The 21456-nt window shown below is 38.5% G+C and overlaps 1 protein-coding gene and 1 long non-coding RNA gene across 2 annotated transcripts; one reads left to right on the forward strand and one right to left on the reverse strand.

The window, feature by feature from the left end:
* Positions 1-10955: 10955 nt before the first annotated feature.
* LOC130736257 (uncharacterized) lies at positions 10956-11938 on the forward strand. Its single transcript, XM_057588099.1, has 4 exons — positions 10956-11309; positions 11395-11457; positions 11579-11678; positions 11790-11938. The coding sequence occupies exons 1-4, from the start codon at positions 10956-10958 to the stop codon at positions 11936-11938; spliced, it is 666 nt and encodes a 221-aa protein (XP_057444082.1).
* Positions 11939-12956: 1018 nt separating this feature from the next.
* LOC130737814 (uncharacterized) lies at positions 12957-19579 on the reverse strand. Its single transcript, XR_009018964.1, has 3 exons — positions 19527-19579; positions 19287-19342; positions 12957-13409 (listed from the first exon to the last, which is right to left on the reverse strand). It is a non-coding gene; the product is annotated as an uncharacterized LOC130737814 (long non-coding RNA).
* Positions 19580-21456: the final 1877 nt, after the last annotated feature.

The raw sequence follows: 21456 nt of genomic DNA on the forward strand, positions 1-21456 counted from the left end.
GTAAAAATACACAATCACACACAGGAGATAAGCATATCTACACGCAATCATAACAGACTGTCACACAGGCACAAGGAATTATGCATCAGAAATTCTGACACACGTGTTGTTGTCTCAGCTTCAGAGTCAGTACCAGTGGGCACACACACTCTGATTGAGTTTACCTTCTGGACTAGACATCTTCTGATCAAGAAGTATCATAGTCAGAGGTTCTGATCCATCTTCACTCTGGACAAAAGTCCATGTTTAGATTTTTCAGAATAAAATTAAATCTATCCTCTGCTAAGGGCTTTGTAAAGATATCTGCCCATTGATGGTCAGTATCAACAAACTTCAGAAGAAGTACGCCCTTCTGTACATAATCTCTAATAAAGTGATACTTTACCTCAATGTGCTTTGCCCTTGAATGCAAGATAGGATTCTTACTCAATGAGATTGCAGCAGTGTTATCACAATAGATTGGGATATTGCTCTCAAGGATCTGATAATCCTCCAGCTGATGTTTCATCCAGAGCATCTGAGTGCTGCATATTGCTGCTGAGATATATTCTGCCTCTGCAGTTGATAGTGCAATGGTTGATTGCCTCTTGCTTGCCCATGAGACTAGATTGCTTCCCAGAAATTGACAATTTCCAGAAGTACTTTTTCTCTCTGTTCTATCTCCAGCATAATCAGCATCACAATAACCTGAAAGCTTATACTCTGATGTTTTCTTATACATCAAGCCAAGGTTAGTGGTGCCTTTCAGATACCTTAGGATCCTCTTAACAGCAGTTAAGTGGGTTTCCCTTGGATCTGATTGGAAACGAGCACATAAGTGAACACTAAATAATATGTCTGGCCTAGATGCAGTTAAGTATAGAAGTGAACCTATCATTCCACGATAGAGCTTCTGACATACTTTACCACTTTTATCTTCTTTCTCCAAAATGCATGTAGGATGCATTGGAGTCTTGGCCACTGTAGATTCCAGCATATTGAACTTCTTCAGAAGTTCTTTAGTGTACTTGCTCTGATGGATATATGTTCCTTCTGGTGTTTGATCAACTTGTATTCCCAGAAAGTACTTTAATTCTCCCATCATACTCATCTCAAATTCAGCCTGCATCATCTCAGAAAATTCTTTGCATAGAGATTGATTAGCAGAACCAAATATAATATCATCAACATAAATTTTCACAATTAAGATATCATCTTTATAAGTCTTGCAAAAAAGAGTTGTATCTACTTTACCCCTTACAAACTCATTCTCCAGAAGGAATGAGCTAAGTCTCTCATACCATGCTCTGGGAGCTTGCTTCAGACCGTAGAGTGATTTCTTCAATTTGAACACAAGGTCTGGTTTCTTTTCATCTTCAAAACCTGGGGGTTGATGAACATAGACTTCCTCTGAGATATAACCATTTAGGAAGGCACTCTTTACGTCCATCTGATGTAGAACTATGTTGTGATTTACTGAGAAGGAGATCAATAGTCTGATTGCCTCCAGTCTTGCTACCGGAGCAAATGTTTCAGTGTAGTCTATTCCTTCCTGCTGGCTGTAGCCTTGAGCAACTAGCCTTGCCTTGTTTCTGACTACATCTCCTTTCTCATTTAGCTTGTTTCTGAATACCCATTTCGTTCCAATAACATGGACATTCTCAGGCTTCTTCACTAAGCTCCAAACATCGTTCTTGGAGAATTGATTTAATTCTTCTTCCATGGCCAGAATCCAATCCTTGTCCTGAAGAGCTTCATCTATGGACTTGGGTTCAATTAAGGACACCAATCCTTTCAGACTCAGCAAGGTCTCTTCAGAGGGTCTGAAGGCAGATCTGGTTCTGACTGGTTCATCTTTGTTGCCCAGAATCAATTCCTTAGGGTGAGCTGCAGTGATTCTGCTCTTCTTCAGAGTTTGTGAGTTAGAGGGACCAGCTTCTTCCTCTGGTTCATCTTCCTCTGGCTCAACTTCCTCTGGGGCTTTGCCTTTGTCAGAAACATTAATGCTTAAATCTGCAAACTTTTCAACTAGCTTTGACTGGTCAGAGTCAAGCTTATCATCAAATCTAACATGAATAGATTCTTCAATAGTCTTAGCATCAGTATTATAAAATCTAAAACCTTTAGATCTATCAGAATAACCAAGTAATAGACACTTAGAAGACTTAGCATCAAATTTATGCAATCTATCCTTAGTATTGAGAACATAACAAACACAGCCAAAAGGATGAAAATAAGAAATGTTGGGTTTTATGTTCTTCCACAATTCATAAGGAGTCTTATTCAGAATTGGTCTCACAGAGATTCTGTTCTGAATGTAACATGCTGTATTTACTGCCTCTGCCCAAAAGTGCTTAGCCATGCCAGTTTCTTGGAGCATGGTTCTAGCCATCTCCTGAAGAGTTCTGTTCTTCCTCTCAACAACACCATTTGGTTGAGGAGTTCTGGGACAAGAGAAATCATGTGCAATTCCATAGGAATCAAACAGACTCTCAAACTTGTCATTCTCAAACTCTCCACCATGGTCACTTCTGACACGCACAATCCTACAAGCCTTCTCGTTTTGCACTTGAGCAATGAAGGTAGAGAACACAGCATGAGACTCATCCTTGCGGGTTAGAAACTTTACCCATGTCCAGCGGCTATAGTCATCAACGATAACCATCCCATATCTCTTGCCACCTATAGACTCAGTTTTCACTGGTCCAAAAAGGTCTATATGCAGAAGTTCCAACGGCCTTGAGGTTGAGACAACATTCTTTGCCTTGAAAGGGACTTTTGTGAATTTGCCTTTCTGACATGCTTCACAAAGAGCGTCTGAAGCGAACTTCAGATTGGGTAAGCCCCTGACAAGATTTAGCTTGCTCAGCTGAGAAATCTTTCTCATACTGGCATGCCCTAACCGTCTATGCCATACCCACTGCTCTTCATCAACAGACAGAAGGCACTTCACATTCTGAGCCTCCAACTCAGATAATCTGATCTTATAAATGTTGTTCTTCCTCTTGCTGTTAAACAGAACAGAGCCATCGATCTGACTTACAGCCCGGCAGGACTTTTGATTGAATATAACATCATAACCCTTGTCAGCTAATTGACTTATAGACAATAAGTTATGTGTTAAGCCGTCTACCAATAAAACATTATCAATGCATGGACTACTATCTACACAAATAGTACCAGTACCAACAATTTTACCCTTTTCATTTCCTCCGAAGCCAACTTCGCCTCCAGGCTTAAGTTTCAGCTCTCGGAACATACGCTTTTCTCCCATCATGTGACGCGAGCATCCACTGTCCAGATACCATGATTGGTGTTTCAGTGGAGCTATCAAGGATATCTGCAACATAGATAATCTTGTCCTTAGGTACCCACTTTCTGGGTCCTCTTTTGTTAGTTACCCCAGAGGTTCTGATCACCTTGGGTGTCTCAACATAATATTTTAAAGGAATATTTGCATGATATTTAGTCATAGAGAAAGATCCCTTTTTAAGAGTGTTTTTAGCAATTTTAGCAGGTACAGGATCAGGCAATATGGTACCAGAGGGAACAAAGCATTCATACAAGGATTTAGCTTTAGACACAGAAGGCTCATTTCTAATTGGTTTAGAATAGCCAATGCCATGCATTCCATTTCTGCTTACGCCATAGATCATTGAAGCCATTAAGCTTCTATCCACGCTTTTAGCTAGGAATCTTTGAAAAGACTTTTCATACTTAGATTCATTTCTACAATCAGAGGCATCACAGGCAACAATTTCTTCTAACTTAGCAATCTGGTTCTTAAGCATAGAGTTAGAATTTACCAAAGCATGATTTTCATTTTTCAAATCAGAAATAATTTTCTCATGTTCAGAAGGAATCTTGGAGACAGCAGATAAGTTCTTTTTCAACTTTTTATGCTTAGACAATAAAGAGTTATACTTATCCATGATATCAGACAGAGCATGTTTCAGTTCAGAGGTAGAGAAAGAAGCAAATACCTCATTTTCATCGTCTGAGTTAAGATCTCCTTCTGATTCTGAGTCAGAGTCAACAGCTTCCTTTGACTCTGCTTCCTTGTCTTTGACAATTGCCATGAGTCCTTGGACTTCACCATCAGAGTCAACATCCTCTGACTCTGATTCATCAAATGTCACCATCAGACTCTTCTTCGTCTTGAAGTGCTTCTTTGGCTTCTTGTCTTTCTTCAACTTTGGACAATCACTTTTGTAGTGCCCAGATTCTTTGCACTCAAAGCAAGTGACTTCCTTGATTGATGACTTCTTCTGACCTGAGGACTCATACTTTCCTTTTGCCTTTTCCAGAGCCTTTGAACTTGCTCTGCCTGTGCTTCCAGATGCGGTTGAGTCTCTTGGAGATCAGAGTCAGCTCATCTTCATCAGAATCTTCTGATGCTTCTTCAGATTCTTCTTCTTCAGCTTGAAGAGCCTTTGACTTCTCAACCTTAGCCTTTTCAGATTTGGATTTCAAGGCTATGGACTTTTTCCTCAGATCTTGCATCTCTGAGCGTTTCAGCTCATGGCATTTCAAAATGCTGATGAGTTCTTCTAAACTCATATTCTCAACGTCTCTCGTGAGCTCTATTGAAGTCACCAAAGGCATCCAACTTTCAGGAAGACACCTGATGACCCTTATAACATGATCTTTTGTTGTGTAGCTCTTGTTGAGAGGTCGTATGCCAGCTACAAGCAATTGAAATCTGGAGAACATTTCTTCAATGGACTCATTTGGCTCCATGATGAAGGATTCATACTTTTGGATCAAAGACAATGCCTTTGATTCTTTGACTTTCTTGTTTCCTTCATGAGACATCTTCAGAGATTCAAAAATGCCTTTAGCAAACTCACGATCTGTAATCTTCTGGTACTCCTCATAGGAAATAGCACTTAGAAGAATTGATCTTGCTTTGTGATGTTGTGAGTACAGCTTCTTTTGATCTGCAGTCATTTCTGACCTTGGGATCTTCTTGCCATCTGCATCAACTGGACGCTCATAGCCATCCACAATAATATCCCAGAGATCTGCATCGAAACCCAGAAAGAAACTTTCCAGTCTATCTTTCCAATATTCGAACCTTTGACCATCGAACATAGGAGGCTTTGCGTTGTAACCATCTCTTTGAGTTTCACTGGTGGTGGCAGCCATTGTTTTTCACACCGGCCCGGATCACTGAACACTGTTAGGTGTGGTAATCAGAACTTGCGCTCTGATACCAATTGAAGGTATGAAAAACGGTAGAAAGGGGGGGTTTGAATAACGTTTTCAGAACAAAACTTCCACCTTAAAGATTTTGACAAATCTTTCGAGAACTTAAGTGCTAAAGATAAGAGATAGAAAAGCACACAAGGATTTTATCCTGGTTCACTTGATAAATCACTCAAGCTACTCCAGTCCAACCGTTAAGGTGATTTCTTCCTTCTTAGAATGAAGGCAATCCACTAATCAGGTAAGAGTTACAACTGCACTTGAAACCTACAAGTGACTAACAATTACACTGACTTAGGTCACACTAAGATTCACTCTCTTAGTCTTCTCTAGGATCCGATCAACCTTGATCTCCTAAAGGAACTAAACAAACTGTTTATCAAAGAATTGTTTACAAGAGATTTTCTTCTAAAAAGCTAATAGTAAACACAATGAATTTCAGATGAAAGAAAGCTTAGAATATTTTGAATATGTCTTGCGCGTATATGTGTTTTTTTTTCTTCTAGCCGCTTCTTTCAATCTTCAGCCTCTATATATACTCCAAGGATTAGGGTTGAGCGTTGCATGGGAAATGATACCGTTGGAGGGCAGTTCTGGAAAATCCAGCTTCTGTTGTGGCTGAGAACGTTAGGTAGGTCGTCAGGAAGGTACACTTGCTTTTGTACTTGGATAGCGACTTGACCTTTTAACCTAGGAGACTTCTGATCAGGGGAATACTTCATATTGGAACTTGTGAAGCCGGTTGATCAGAGTCAGAGGGAAAGCACAGATCCTCTGACCATTGTATCTTCTGATTCTGAACTCAGAGGGAAGAACATGGCCTTCAGAGTTTCTTGCTTCTGGACTTCAGAGTTTCCACTATTCAGCTTCTGGATCTTCAGAGTCTTCTACACCATCAGAACATCTGAACCTTCAGTGTTTCTTGGTTATCAGAACTTCTGGATCTTCAGAGCTTCTAGCGACTGAGTCCACATCAGAGTTTGTATAGCTTCAGAACTTCTGAAGCTTTTCCACTGTTCATACTGAACATGGTGAATGCGAAAGCGTTGCTTGGGTTACCCTTTATACACAGTGCTTCTGATTTGTGTGAGATTGAGTTGAGGTTAGAGCCTGTAAATAGCACACTCAGAAAAACACGTTAGAGTACCACAATTGTTCATATCAAAAGGTTAACTTGTAATCATCAAAACATAGAGTTGTACTACTAGATCAAAACTTGATCTTACAATAATTTGATTGGGAGAAGATTGATTTCATGGTGCGAGCGATGATAGTTACGAAGTTGGAAGTGACGTTAATGGACTAGTAGATTCCAAGGCAATAGTTTGACTAGGAGTTATCAAGCGATCGAGTTGAGTTTTGGACCATAAGTGAACATCACGGGGACAAGTTGAGCATTCACTCCGGAACATAGAGAAGTACCGAGCTTCTAATCAGTATTTTGGACGAACAAAAGCAAAGGAGCAAGTGGTTAAGGTTGTGCGATTGCACGAATGCCAACAAATCTTATTTCCAACGGAGACCCGACGCAAGTGGTCGAACCGGACAACAGAGAGTTGGAAGATGATATGTCTTTTGAGACGCCGTCGGTCAGCATTGGGACTAGAAGAGTGAAACAATCGAAGGGAAAGCAGAGTGCTTTAGTGAAAGTTATTTGGAACAAAGACACGGACGGTGCTATATGGGAGTTAGAGGAAAAGATCGTGGAACAATATCCAGAACTTTTACTGACCCTAAGTTTCGAGGACGAAACTTTCTTTTTGGAGGGTAGTAATGTAAGAGCCAAGTTTTTAAGCTTATGCTAAGTGAATAAACTTCTTATTCACGATTAGGGTTGATGTGTCGTGAAGGGAAACCTGAACAAGAGTTTACCAAATGAAATAAATATATGAAGGAGAAAGTTCAGGAAAAGTCTGAGGATCGTACCGAAGTCGATAAAAGTTATAGCACGATCGTTATACGCTTAAACCTAGGTCAGAAACCCTAGTAAATAGCTAGTTTTCACTTATAGGCATGATGGAAGTTAATTCCAAAAATCTTCAGAGAAATGTTAGAACTTCTCTTTTTCCATATATCACAATCGGTTCGAGGCGAAACTCTAGGATCTACGAACGTCCGATTCCAATCATCGAAAGTTTGCCGAAACCGAAACCCTGGTATTTCAAAAACCTAGAATCACCCGACTATGAGGACTTTTTCTATTCGGAACATCAAATGAAGATTCCACACGCGTACACCCATTTCTCTTGATGATTTCAATCTTTCTTCAGAAGGAAGTTTTCTATTCCGACATTCGATGCAAAAAGCAACTTATCGGGTAAAATAGTTTTACACCGACTTTGCATTAGTTGCCAAAAATACAAGGAGACCTCATTTTAGTTTTGGAATTCTTTCGCCAAAACCTATCTTAGAATTCACGGAGAATGAAGCCGGAAAAATCAGATTCGCGAAACTTTCATTTTACCGCGTTTTGACAACCTCTATATATAGCCAAGAATGAGAAAATATCACAAAATCTTACCCATTTCCACCAAGAGGGCCGCGAGTTTGCATAGGGGAGGAGGAGAAGAGATTTTCTTCATTTCTTGCTTGATCGTTGATTAATCAGTTGCTACTTCAAGGTTTCGAGGTATAGTCGCTAATCCTTACCTCTGATCGCTTTTTCCATAGCTTTTCTATAGACTTTTCTGAGCTGATAGTTTTGAGGTTTTTGCAAAACTATCCTGAATATTTAATTTTTGATTCTAAACATCTTCCTTACGTGCCCAAGATCACTTTTGCCGGATTAGTTTTTCCGTTATGTCGCCGAAATTCCGCCGGAATCAATTTATGCCTTAAATACCCATTTTTGGAGTAAAGCTTCAACCTTTAGGCTGAAAACTATCGCCTTAGCTTAGTGCTAGTAGGATTAGTTGTCATAAACGTCGTTGGTGACGTCCCTGTCAAATTTGCTTTTTGGGATTTCAGTTTTGAAATTCTAAGTTAAAAATCATGACCAAAATACCCCTGCGACAGTTTTTGATCCGATAATTTTTCCGAGTTTAGAATACCCTTAGTTACGGCTAATGATAGCATAGGAACCAAGTTTGATCGAAGAAAAATCGAACCCTACAATTACCAAAAGTGGTCGAGCCCTATAGGGGAGGAGGAGGAAAATTCCTTTTTCGAAAACTTGTCCTTTCGCGCTAGATTATCGTACCTCGGAGTATGTACTACTTTCGGGTAACCTTAGTAGGTATTGGTAGCTTAGTTTCCGATAGATTTTGATAGAATTCTGTGGTTTCACTTTAAAGGTGCTTTTGAGGAATTTCCTGAGGAGCAACGCTTTGCTTGTGAGGAAGAGTTCGAAGATCATCCTGGAGAATCTTCAGGTGAGGGCTACTCACTGAATCTCTAGTTAATGCTTAGGGTCGATGCTTTCGACATTGTTTACTATTTATGCACTTGGTTGTGTTTGATTGGAAAAATGTTTTCTGAGGCATCGGCTGACAATGTAGATGTTTCATCTACTGAATGTTTTTTTAGAGTGAATTACATGCTAAGTGCTAATTGGGTAATTTAGGATGTGTAATGCATGCCTTATATGTTAAGGGTTACGTGGTTATTGCATAATATGTTGATATATGATATGTTGGTTGATTGTGCTGAGTTAATTATGCTTTTGCAATGAAATCTGAGTTTCTGAAAAGTGAGAATAGCGGGCAGGTCATGCCGATTTTATTTTGAGAGTTTTGAGAAAGTTTGATTGGACGAATGAGATTCGGACCTTGTTGTGGTGTTTCATGGATCGAGACATTCTCTGGTGTCATTTGGGGATTAGGAGATCCCGAGAACTTATAGGATTTGCGATAAGACTAAAAGGATATTATTTTGTAAAGAAAACTCATAAGACATTAAACAACCTCTAAATGTTCAAATAATGATAACAAACTCGAAAGGAAGCTTCGGATACAAATCTTAGTTTTGGAAAACGAGAAGTGTAGTCGGATCCAAGTGTTGAGTATGTTGATGTTCTTGTGCTGTTGGAGCAGCTGTGTTGAGTATGTTGATGTTCTTGTGCTGTTGGAGCAGCTGTGTTGAGTATGTTGATGCTCTTGTGCTGTTGGAGCAGCTGTGTTGTTGGGCTATCCTGGGGATAAGTCCGGGAAATTGATAGTTCCCGAGTATGTTGATACTCTTGCTCGTTGAGCAGTTTTGACCATCAGATTGAGATGAGTCGGATGATTTGGAGATCATCATGAGTTATGTGTGTTGTTGTAAGATGTGTCTTTTGTTGCAGAATCGACTGTTACCTTAGGGTAAGCTTTTAGAGACTTTAATTTAGCTAGAACACGTGGCGACGTGTCGAGTGAGATTCGGAGACGTTGTTTGACTAATCATCCTGCATTCATGCAACATTAATGAGGTATTAACACAGGACGTACTCTGGACCTCGTCGGTTTCCAAAATGGTCATAAGACCCGGAATGTCGTGTAAGAGCGTTTGTAGACGACTCTTGTAGCAGACCGAAATGGCAGACCTACGGGTTACGGCTGATCTGACTACCTTTGTGTGGTGTAAGAGGCACGCAGGAAGAAATGGTCCCACCGTTGCTGGTGCTAGGATTGATCCGTTTGATGTCCATCCGTTTTCCGGAATGCATTTGGTTAACTGGGTTAACCGCCATATCATATCATGCAACATGCATACTGACTTAGTTGTTGAGTGTGATTGATTATTGTTAATCCTACGTGATGCATGCTATTTGCCATTATTGTCGTTACATTCATTGTGGAATATGCAACCCTAGGATGTTATCCCTAGCTATAAGCCTAAGTGGCTATTCTTTTATCTGTATCTATCGGTGCTATTATTTACATAATTCTTTGGAGTTGACCTTCGCGTCTTCTGTGTGTGCTTTGGCGGACAAACGCCCTTTGTCAGATGTCCATGGCGGACTAGATCATGATGGTTCACCCTTCGGGGGGAACTAGAGTTGAGATGCTGGAACAGATGGTGTACATAGACTAGGTCGTTCTGGATTTCGGATTCGGACGACGATCATGCTAGCGCATAGTTTGGAGTGCTGGTGTGAGCTCCTCGAGATAGGATTAGTGTAGGAGTAGAGTCTTAGCTCTGAACATCATTTGTTTCTTTGGGGACAGGGTAGTTTCCCACCTATAGCTTTTTGTATGGTTTCTTTACGGGAATCACAGAGAGTTGGTTGGACTTAGGAGGTCTTGTTTTAGGCCGATGGGCCAGCTTATTCTCATTTTGAGGGATAGTGTTGCGAACACTTGACCTTTCTTTTGGTTTGTACCTTTTGCCTACGGGCGCTACTTTTCTTCTTTCCGTCACTGGAGGTTACTCGTGACGAGGTTCCTACTACAGCGGGGGCTGTATTTATATTGTATATTAGTTCTGGTGTTTTTCTCATTTGCGTTTTATCTATTTCAGTCTTGTCTATATTATTATCGAAAAAAAATATTCACGTTTTTCCGCATTAAGTTTTATTTTTGGTTACTAAAGTGACGCCACCGAAATCGGGGTGTTACAGGAATAGTTTCAAAACAAGTTCATAGTAGATGGGCTTAACTACAACAAAGAAGAAATGACAAATAAACATGCATCCTATCTAACAATGATGACAACAGAGCAGAAGGTGTATATGACAGCATAATGCAATCAGTGTTGTCTGATAGTGGCGGATTTTTCTTTTTGTATGGATATGGAGGAACTGGCAAAACTTTTGTTTGGAATACATTATCAGCAGCCATCCGTTCAAGGGTATGATTGTTCTGAATGTTGCTTCAAGTGGTATTGCTTCTTTGTTGTTGCCGGGTGGTAGAACAGCACATTCCAGATTTTGCATTCCATTGCAAACCGATGAAACAACTACTTGCAACATCAAACAAGGTAGTTTAAGGGCAAATTTACTGATCTGTACCAAATTGATCATTTGGGATGAAGCTCCTATGTTAAATAAGAATTGTTTTGAGGCACTTGATAGGACTTTGCGCGATATCATGAGACTGGAAGATGAAAGAAACATGGACAAACCATTTGGCAGTAAGGTTGTAGTTCTTGGTGGTGACTTTAGACAAATTCTTCCAGTCATTCCAAAAGGTGGAAGACAAGACATTGTATTTGCTACAATAAATTCTTCTGATCTTTGGAAATACTGTGAAGTTTTAAAGCTCACTAAAAACATGAGATTACGCACAACAGGTTCACCAGAGCTTGCAACAGAAATTAAAGAATTTGCTGACTGAATTCTCAAAATCGAAGATGGTGATTTCGAATCAAATGAGCGTGGTTAATCAGATATTGAAATTCCTGAAGATCTTTTGATACAGGATAATAAAAATCCACTTCTTGACCTGGTTGATTTGCATATCCCAATTTGGTGCAGAACATGAAGACTGAAAAGTTTTTGGAAGAACGATGTATATTGTGTCCTACATTGGAATGTGTTGAGAAGGTTAATTATTTTATGCTTGATTTACTACCAGGTAATACAACAGAGTACCTAAGCTCAGATAGCACTTGCAAATCTGACGAGGACACTGAACTACAATCAGAGTGGTTTACTACAGAATTCTTAAATGATATTACATGCTCAGGAATACCAAATCAAAAAATTATATTGAAGGAAGGTGCTCCGATAATGCTATTGAGAACTATAGATCATGCAGCTGGTTTATGCATTGGAACGCAACTACTAGTGGCTGATCTTCGAACAAATGTTATAAAGGCCACTGTAATAACATGAACCAACATTGGAGAAGACATTTTCATTCCAAGAATGGACATGGTTCCATCTGTCTCAGGTTACCCGTTTAAGTTTGAAAGACGTCAATTTCCGATCAGTCTATCCTAAATAATTCTGAATTTTATGAAATTTGTATGACGGTAAAATTTATGAGGCATCACAAATTTATTGGTTTTCTTTATACGTTTTACTTCTTTACTAATTGTCCAAAAATAATGTTAAACAATCGTATTGAAACATATTACACTACGAATTTAATAATAAAAAATAAATTAACGAAGTGATTAAAAATCATAAATTCTCACAGGGTTTTCTGAGTTTCTCACCAGATTTGGGGGGAAAAAGGTTTTCAATAATGGGGTTGGGGTTACGGTTTCGATAGGGTTGGATGAGTTTGGGAGATGTGGTTTTGTAGTAATGGGTTGGGAAAAGCTTCATAAACACCAAAGATTTTGCTGGGTTTGTTGTTTCAATAAAAAAAAATTCAATTTAAATTTTATTAAAAAAATCCACATAGACACAAACCGTTAGTTTTCTAACGGAATAAGGAAAAGGGACCAAAATTGTTAACGGAGTATAACGTTTGGGATCAAGAATGCTATTTTTGAAGGTTAGGGACTCATTTTGCACGAAACGCATTCGTGGGGGACCAAAAATGCATTTAAGCCTTTCTGATATTTCCGATTCAAATGTAAAATCTCTGACTGAGGTATTGGTCATCACTATTGTAAAATAGGTTTGGTTTAGACATTGGTCATCACTATTATAAAATAGGTTTCTTTTGCAGACAATCACTAAAAGTGGTAAACGAAACACACCTCCAGCTATAGTTGAAGACTCCAACACACCTATTAAACGTCGTTCAGACGATGGTTCCATAACAGAAGTTGTTGGAAGTAAAGATGCAAAAATGTTGAAAAAGAGGAGTGTTTTAGTCAAATATTATATCAATTAATGAACTCTTAAATTAAGTGCATTACCTTAAACAACAACTATTTTGGAACAGAGGGAATACTAATTAGGATGAATTTTTTTAAGAGTTGTATTATATGTGAAAGTATATCTCACACAGACATACACACTCAAACATGGTAAATTTAATTAACACCATACAGTAAATGTCTGGTGTGATATAAAAGTAGTGGGGTTTTGGTTCAGGACTTCAGGTGTTACTTAAAGCGCATAGGACAATACATGTATACTATTAAGGACACATACATTAGTTCCAACCTATCTTTGTAACCTATTGAGTGGAGCACAAAGGACCTTCAATCACAAACCCAGTTCCACTGCTGCCTCTACCCCCCCTATGTTTCTTTCTCGTACCTTACATCAATCCAACACATAAACAACTTCCGCTTGGTGCCAATTTCCACTCAAAGATGCTTTTTTTCATGCTTTCCACCATCCATATATGAAAATGATTGCCGGAGATTAATGATTTCCTGATTGTTGCCTCAATCCTCTGGCCCTGTAGATTAACGGAAATGACATGTTGTAAGCTATATGATAGATCATACCACATCACAACAAATACATTCAATGATTTAGTGCTATTCATATATGAGAAAGTAACTTAAATTATCTATTATATAAACTAATCAACAAATAACACCCCGGGATTGAATGACAGTAAAACTATAAGAGTTACAGTGATTGGTTAAGAACTCTTCTTAGAACATACTGATAATAGATACACAGACAATTTCAAGAACAACCCAATTAAAATGTCAATATTGAGGCACATGAAAGCAATTGGTGAAATTAAACAAAGAGATAGTAAAACATATTGTCTATTATATGTGCAGAAATAGAGATCATTGTATATAAACCAAATGTCTAGCAAAGGGATAATTAGTTCCATATCGCAGCAGAAACATAAGGGGAAATGCAATTCAAACCCAAACGTTAAGATACTAATGACCTCAAAATAAAAGGAAAGGAAAAAATAGGTTCAATAAGTGGGAACCCTATTAGTTAAGCATAAATTCAAGGTTGTTCACACTGATTTCTCGTCACAACTGATAGTGTAAGCTTTAAAAAACATCATTTTGAATACCAAATAGATATTAAAATAATAGAAGACCAGAAATTTTGAATCCATGTACCTCCAAAGAAAAAGGTTGAAATTAAGTAATAATTGATATAGTTAAAGGATTTGGGAGAGCATTAAGTGACTGTCGAAAATTAATATAGCTGAAGTTGAAGAATAGGGAAAAATGACACACTTTAGAGAGTTCAGGCATGATGATGAGATTGTTGTGACTTGTGAAAGACCAAAAATGAATATAGCTCAGAATGACTTGGCTTCTTATGGAACAGAATAGTCAATAGAATCCTTAGGGAATACTGTTGCTGTAACACCCCGATTTCGGTGGCGTCACTTTAGTAACCAAAAGTAAACTTAATGCGGAAAAACGTGAAATATTTTTTTTTTCGATAATAACTAAGACAAGACTGAATTAAATAAAACCCAAAAGCGAAAAGCAATAGAACTAATATACAATATATAAACAGCCCCCGCTGTAAGTAACAACCTCGTCACGAGTAACCTCCAGTGACGGAAAGAAAACTGTAACGCCCGTAGGCAATATATACAAACCAAATGAAAAGGGTGAAGTGCCCGCAACACCATCCCTCAAAACTGAGAATCAGCTGACCCAATGGCCTGAAAATAAGACCTCCTAAGTCCAACCAACTCTCTGTGATTCCCGTAACGAAACCACACAAAAAGCTATAGGTGGGAAACTACCCTGTCCCAAATGAAACAAATGATGTTCAGAGCTAGGACTCTACTCCTACACTAATCCCATCTCGAGGAGCTCACACTAACACTCAATCCTACATGCTAGCATGATCGTCGTCCGAATTCGAAATCCAGAACGACCTAGTCTACATACACCATCCGTCCTCCTCTCGCAACCGCGATACGCTCCAGTTCCTGCATCTCAACCCTAGTTCCTCCCGAAGGATGAACCATCATGAATCAGCCCGCCAAAGACATCTGACAAAGGGCGTTTGTTCGCCAAAGCACACACAGAAGACGCGAGGGTCAACTCCAAAGAATTATATAAATAATACCACCAATAGATACCATTAAAAGATTAGCCACTTAGGCTTATAACTAGGGATAACATCCTAGGGTTGCATTATACCACAAAGAATATAACGACAGTAAAACACAGTTAACATGCATCAAGTAGAACTAACAAGTATCAAACACACTCATCACTAAGTCAGTATGCATGTGGCATGAAATGATATGCAGGTTAACCTAGTTAACCACATGCATTCCGGAAAGGGATGGACATCAAACGGATCAGCCCTAACACCAGCCACGGTGGAACCATTTCGGCCCGCGTGCCTCTTACACCACACAAAGGTAGCCAGATCAGCAGTAAACCCGTAGGTCTGCCATTTCGGTCTGCTACAAGAGACGTCTATAAACGCTCTTTCACGGCATTCCGGGTCTTATGACCATTTTGGAAACCGACGAGGTCCAGAGTACGTCCTGTGTTAATACCCCATTAATGTTGCATGTATGCAAAATGATTAGTCAAACAACGTCTCCGTCCTCACTCGACACGTCGCCACGTGTTCTAGGGAAGTTAAAGTCTCTAAAAGCTTACCCTAAGGTAAAGTCGATTCTGCGACAAAAGACACACTTCACAACAACACATAGCTGCTCCAACAGCACAACAACAAACGCTGCTCCAACAGCACAACAACAAACGCTGCTCCAACAGCACAACAAACAAACGCTGCTCCAACAGCATAACAACAAACGCTGCTCCAACAGCACGACAACAAACGCTGCTCCAACAGCACAACAAACAAACGCGGCTCCAACAGCACAACAACAAACGCTACACTTGGATCCGACGACACTCCTCGTTTTTCCAAAACTATGATTTGACTTCCAATGCCTTCCTTCGAGGTTGTTATCATTACTTAAAGATTTTGAGGTTATTTAAGGTCTTATGAATTTTCTTTATAAAATAGATACCATTTTGTCTTATCGCAAGTCTTATACATTATCAGGATCTCCCAATCCCAAGTCGCTTCCAGAGGAGGTCTCGATCCACTAAACAAAATTAAGGCCCGAACCTCGTTCGTCCTATCAAACTTTCTCAAAACTCTCAAAATAAAATCGACATGACCTGCCCGCTATTCTCACCATTCAGAATCTCAGATTCCAGTACAGAGCATATTTAAATCATCACAATCAACAACATGTCATATATCAATAAATCGCATCATAAACACTTAGCACTTAGCATATAAAGCATGCACCACACATCCTAGATTACCCACATAGCACATAGCATGTAAGTCAATCTCAAAAACATTCAGTAGATGAATCATCTGCATTGTCAGCCGAAGCCTCAGAAAACATTTTCCAATCACACACAATCCAGTGCATAAACAATAAACAATGTCGAAAACATCGACCCTAAGCATTAACTAGAGATTCAGTGAGAAGCCCTCACCTGAAGGTTCTTCAGGATTAACTTCCAACTCTTCCTCACGATCAAAGTGTTGTTCCTCAGGAAATTCCTCAAAAGTTCCATTAAAACAAAATCACAGAAATACTATTAGACTCTAGCGAAAACTAAGCTATCGATACTTACTAAGGTTACTCGAAGTAATCTATACTCTAAGGTACGATAATCTAGCGCGAAAGACAAGTTTTCGAAAAAGGAAATTTTCCTCCTCCTCCCCTATAGGGCTCGGCCACTTTTGGTAATTGTGGGGCTCGATTTTTCTTCGATCAAACTTGGTTCCTATGCTATCATTAGCCGTAACTAAGGGTATTCTGAACTCGGAAAAATTATCGGATCAAAAACTGTCGCAGGGGTATTTTGGTCATGATTTTTAACTTAGGATTTTCAAAACTGAAATCCCAAAAACCAAATTTTGCAGGGACGTCACCAACGACGTTTATGACAACTAATCCTACTAGCACTAAGCTAAGGCGATAGTTTTCAGCCTAAAGGTTGAAGCTTTACTCCAAAAACTCCAAAAATGGGTATTTTAGGCTAAAATTGATTCCGGCGGAATTCCGGCGACATAACGGAAAATCTAATCCGGCAGAAGTGATCTTGGGCACATAAAGAAGAGGTTTAGAATCAGAAATGAAAGATTCGGGATAGTTTTGCAAAAACCCATAAACTATCAGCTCAGAAAAGTCTACAAAAAAGCTATGGAAAAAGCGATCAGAGGTAAGGAATAGCATCAGTACCTCGAGGTCTACGCGTAGCAACTATCAGTGCGACGATCGGTCAAGAAACGACGGAACGGTGCCGAAATCTCCACTTCCTACTTGTTCACGACCCCTCTTCTTCAATTGTGAAAAAGATGATATCTGATTCTTCTTGATTTAATTAAATAGACAAGGCTCTTGCACTAGTGGTAGGAGAAAGTAATATGGAATAGAAATTTGATGGAGAAATTTGTAGGTGCTGCCACAGAGACACGTTAAAGAGAGTGAGAATGGAATTTGATTTTGTGACAAGAGTTTGAAAGAAAAGTTTGATTGTTTTCTTCAGTACTTAAAGCAAGAAGAAATAGTGGAGATAATTTAGTATATTCATTTTGTGTGTGTATAGTCGGTGATGAGGGAAAGAAACAGAGAGTGAACGTGAGGATTAGAATTGTGAGGGAGGGTGTGCGTGAGTTATATATATATATATATATATATATATACATTATAATACAATATTTAACGGTACAAATTGGTTTAAATACCGTAGAATTTAGCTCATAAAGTTAAGAGAAAAATATAAGAATGATATATCATTATCCTAAAAATTATGAGGAACTTTATGAAATAATAAAATATAAATTTGGATCACTTTGAGCAAATTAAAATGATCCATGGACAAAGAAATGAGTAAAAATTGAGCTAAAGAATAATTGAGACATTTAGAATAAATATAACGTTGTCATATTGTGCATCTAAGCTGAGTGTCGATCCAAGAAAGGATGATACTTGCATCGGGTTCATTTAAGTGAGAAAATGGCTTGAACGCAGTCTGCTTCAAAATATACCGCAAAACTACTTTTTGCAATTGATGTCGGATGAGAAAACTTCCTTCTGAAGAAAGATTAGAAACATCGAGAGAAATGGGTGTGCGCGTGTAGAATCTTCATTTGAAGCTCTGAATAGAAAAAGTCTTCATTGTCGGGTGATTCTAGGGTTTTGAAATACCAGGGTTTCGTTTTCGGCAAACTTCCGATGATTGGAATCGGACGTTCGTAGATCCTAGAGTTTCGCCTCGAAACGATTGTGATATATGGAAAAAGAGAAGTTCTAATATTTCTCTAACGATTTTTGGACTAAATTCCTACAGTGTTCCAAAGCTGGAAGTTTGTTGGAAATTATATTCCTATAGTGTTCCAAAGCTGGAACATAGTTTTGTTTCCTAAGGTTCTTGTCCTAGGTTTTAAATGCAAATATTAGTCGTGCTATAACTTAAATCGACTTCGATACAATCCTTTGACTTTTCCTGAACTTTCTCCTTCATAAATTTATTTCATTTGGTACACTCTAGTTCAGGTTTCCCTTCACGATACATCAACCTTAATCGTGAATAGGATTCTATTTACTTGGCATAAGTTTAAAAACTTGGGCCTTACAGTTGCATATTCTTCCTCGGCTTTTAATGCCTATACAATCATTCATGTATGTGTGTGAGGGAGCTTACTCATTTTTATTGAGGTTGACTACCTCCACAGTTATCATGTCAAAGTCAGTTTCCTGAGTTTGTCAATATGTATTGTTTCAATTGATTTAGTTGAATATTGTTTACATTTCAGTAAAATGTAGAACTCTAATCCACTTCTAATCCAATACTCAGTATAATAAATTTAACTATTCCCCTTAGATTTCAACTGCAGAAGTTAAATTCCACTGAGGTAGGTAAAGCCAATTGTTTTGTGCAAATATTAAAATTATACCATTACCCCTCTCAAAATACAAAACTGAAAGGGAAAAAGAAGGAACTTCTTGTATGAACGTTCCATGTGGGGCATGCAGATTATATGGGAAGGATTTGGCTATTCCTTTTCCACAAAACACTGAAGCATGTCTTCCCCTATAATGCTTCTAGCACATGATGTCTATACCCGACTTAGGTATTCATTATTTCCTTTTTCATTTAAGACCAAAAATATTTGTCAATTTTATGTTCCTTACCCAGTCTTCTTTTTCATTAGCCCTCACCATAGCACCATCAGGAAAGATTTGACAGAGAAAAAAACTACCAACATGGTGCGCATAAAAAGAAAAATAGGCAGGACATTCAATGAGATAAAAAATTCTAAATATAAACAGACCTAATCTCACCTTTGCTTGGTAAATTGTTTAGCTTGTTCTGTGTCTGGAACATCTTCTTCACTTCCCTGAAATACATATCAACATACAATAGCATACTCATCATACTTCAAGTAAAAAATAGTTAAAACAAAATACTGCTCATCTTTAATACTAAATAAAGTTCAAAGAGAAATGCAAGGCGTGAAAGAAATGCAAAAAAGAAGAGACATTATGCAGTTGAAAGAGAAGAAGAAGCAAGACACAGACTACCTAAGCACGACTGCAATGACGGAGCTCTAGGGTAAGAGTGACACAGTGAGGCTGCAAGGAAGATAAACATATAAGATGAGATGTATGATGTTGAAATTAGGGACTGATGAGAAAAGACAACTTTAAAGCCCAAAACACTTTAATTCTTTGCACCAATGGTTAGCATCTTTTCAGAAAAATAAACATAAACCAAACTTTAATTAGGGATTGAATATTGATTTGGTAATTTTCCTCCTGAATCCTGATAAAGTCAAAAATAAAGCTACATTATTCAGTTAAGATGAGAAAGCAAAAGCAGTCTATTAATAAACTATAATGTCTGCATTTAGTTTCAGAGGATGAAAAAGATTTATCTTCTCCGATTCATCTTCGGATCGTTGTTTTCATAATAGATGCTTCAATCTTCCGCCCATGAAAAATATAGAAGTTAAGGTTGTAAGTTAACAATTATAAGTAAATAAAGCAGTTGGTGTGATGAAAGCTGGACAGATCTTTAGAATTGAACCAATGATCAATGCAAGTGTCTAGCATGATCGAATGTGGCCTGATGGATGGACCGCTGTCACAGCAGATGGTAAACGAAGTGCTCAATTTGAACACACTCTTTTGGTGACAGAGACCGGTATTGAGGTTTTAACAGGACGGTTGCAGACATCACCCAAAGTTTTTCCTTGGCTAAAAGTCATAATTGGGTGAAACTGGCATTTTCTAAATAGTATACAATTTGATAGGCAACCACATTTAATGGTTTCAACTCCATCTGATTGCCTCTCTTTTTGGGTATCATGTTTTTTAACTCAAAACATAATTAAGGAGAAAAGTAAGGTTACTGATATATTGTCTGTATCAAAAAAAAAACAATCATAAGTAAATAATCAATGAATTGATGAGAAAATGAACACAAATATATTATATTATGCAAATCATTCAAGGAAATTAGTATTCAAAGTTAAAAAACACACACATAGACACAACGAACTTGCCTTAAACTTCTCCCTTTCAGCTGCTGCAAACATATTCTCCCTTTCAGCTGCTGCAAACGTATTCAACCTGAATCCTCCAGACCTCCATGTATCTCTCCCATGGGACAGGCTGGAAACAAAATTGATTGAACCGTTCAGAGAAGCCATCGTTTGTAACAAAGGAATTACAATGATACAACCAACAGATAGCATCACACAAAAGATTGGATGTGTAACGGAATCAAAACACCCAGCACTATTTATAGGTAACGTGAACTACCAATTTCATATCAGTAAAATATTGGAGGAATGGAAGATAGGAAATCTAAACAAAATCAAAAGAAAATCCATGGATGTACCTATTATTTTGTTAAAATTACAACCTTCAGGAACCATCACTTCCTTCACTTCCCTGGGGGATCTCAACCCAATCCTCCATGTGTCTGTTCCATTACAAAGGCTGGCAACAGAATTCAAACTTCCAGACAACGAAGCCATGACACCAAGACCTCAACAACAAATGGGTATTTCGAGAAGACTATCGGAGGGATTACTCGATGACTCAAGTGGTGCCAATGGCTGATCACTGTTTGGTTTCTTATAGCTGGCATGGTAAGCATTTGAGAGAGAAAGAAGATGAGAAAGGGGGGCAAATGGGGAAGAGGTGAAGATTACAACAGATTTGCAATCTGAAGTGCAATCTGCAGGGAAGATACTCCGTACGTTGCAGCTACCGATTTCAGACCTCCTGCATAGATATCGGAAAAACCGCTCCAAGACCCGACCCTTGACCCGGCTCTTGCGGGTTTCCTCTGATGAACAGTGGCCAAAACCCTCTAGCTTTAGTTAGTTATAGATGCAACAAAGCATGAGGTGTCAAGTGATGATTCATGGTAGGATGTGTGTGTCATGCTTAAATAGGCAAATGATTCACCATTGAAATTGAAGAGTCATGCTTGAAGATACTT

This window comes from Lotus japonicus, chromosome 2, assembly GCF_012489685.1.
Source record: "Lotus japonicus ecotype B-129 chromosome 2, LjGifu_v1.2".
Lineage (NCBI taxonomy): Eukaryota > Viridiplantae > Streptophyta > Magnoliopsida > Fabales > Fabaceae > Lotus > Lotus japonicus.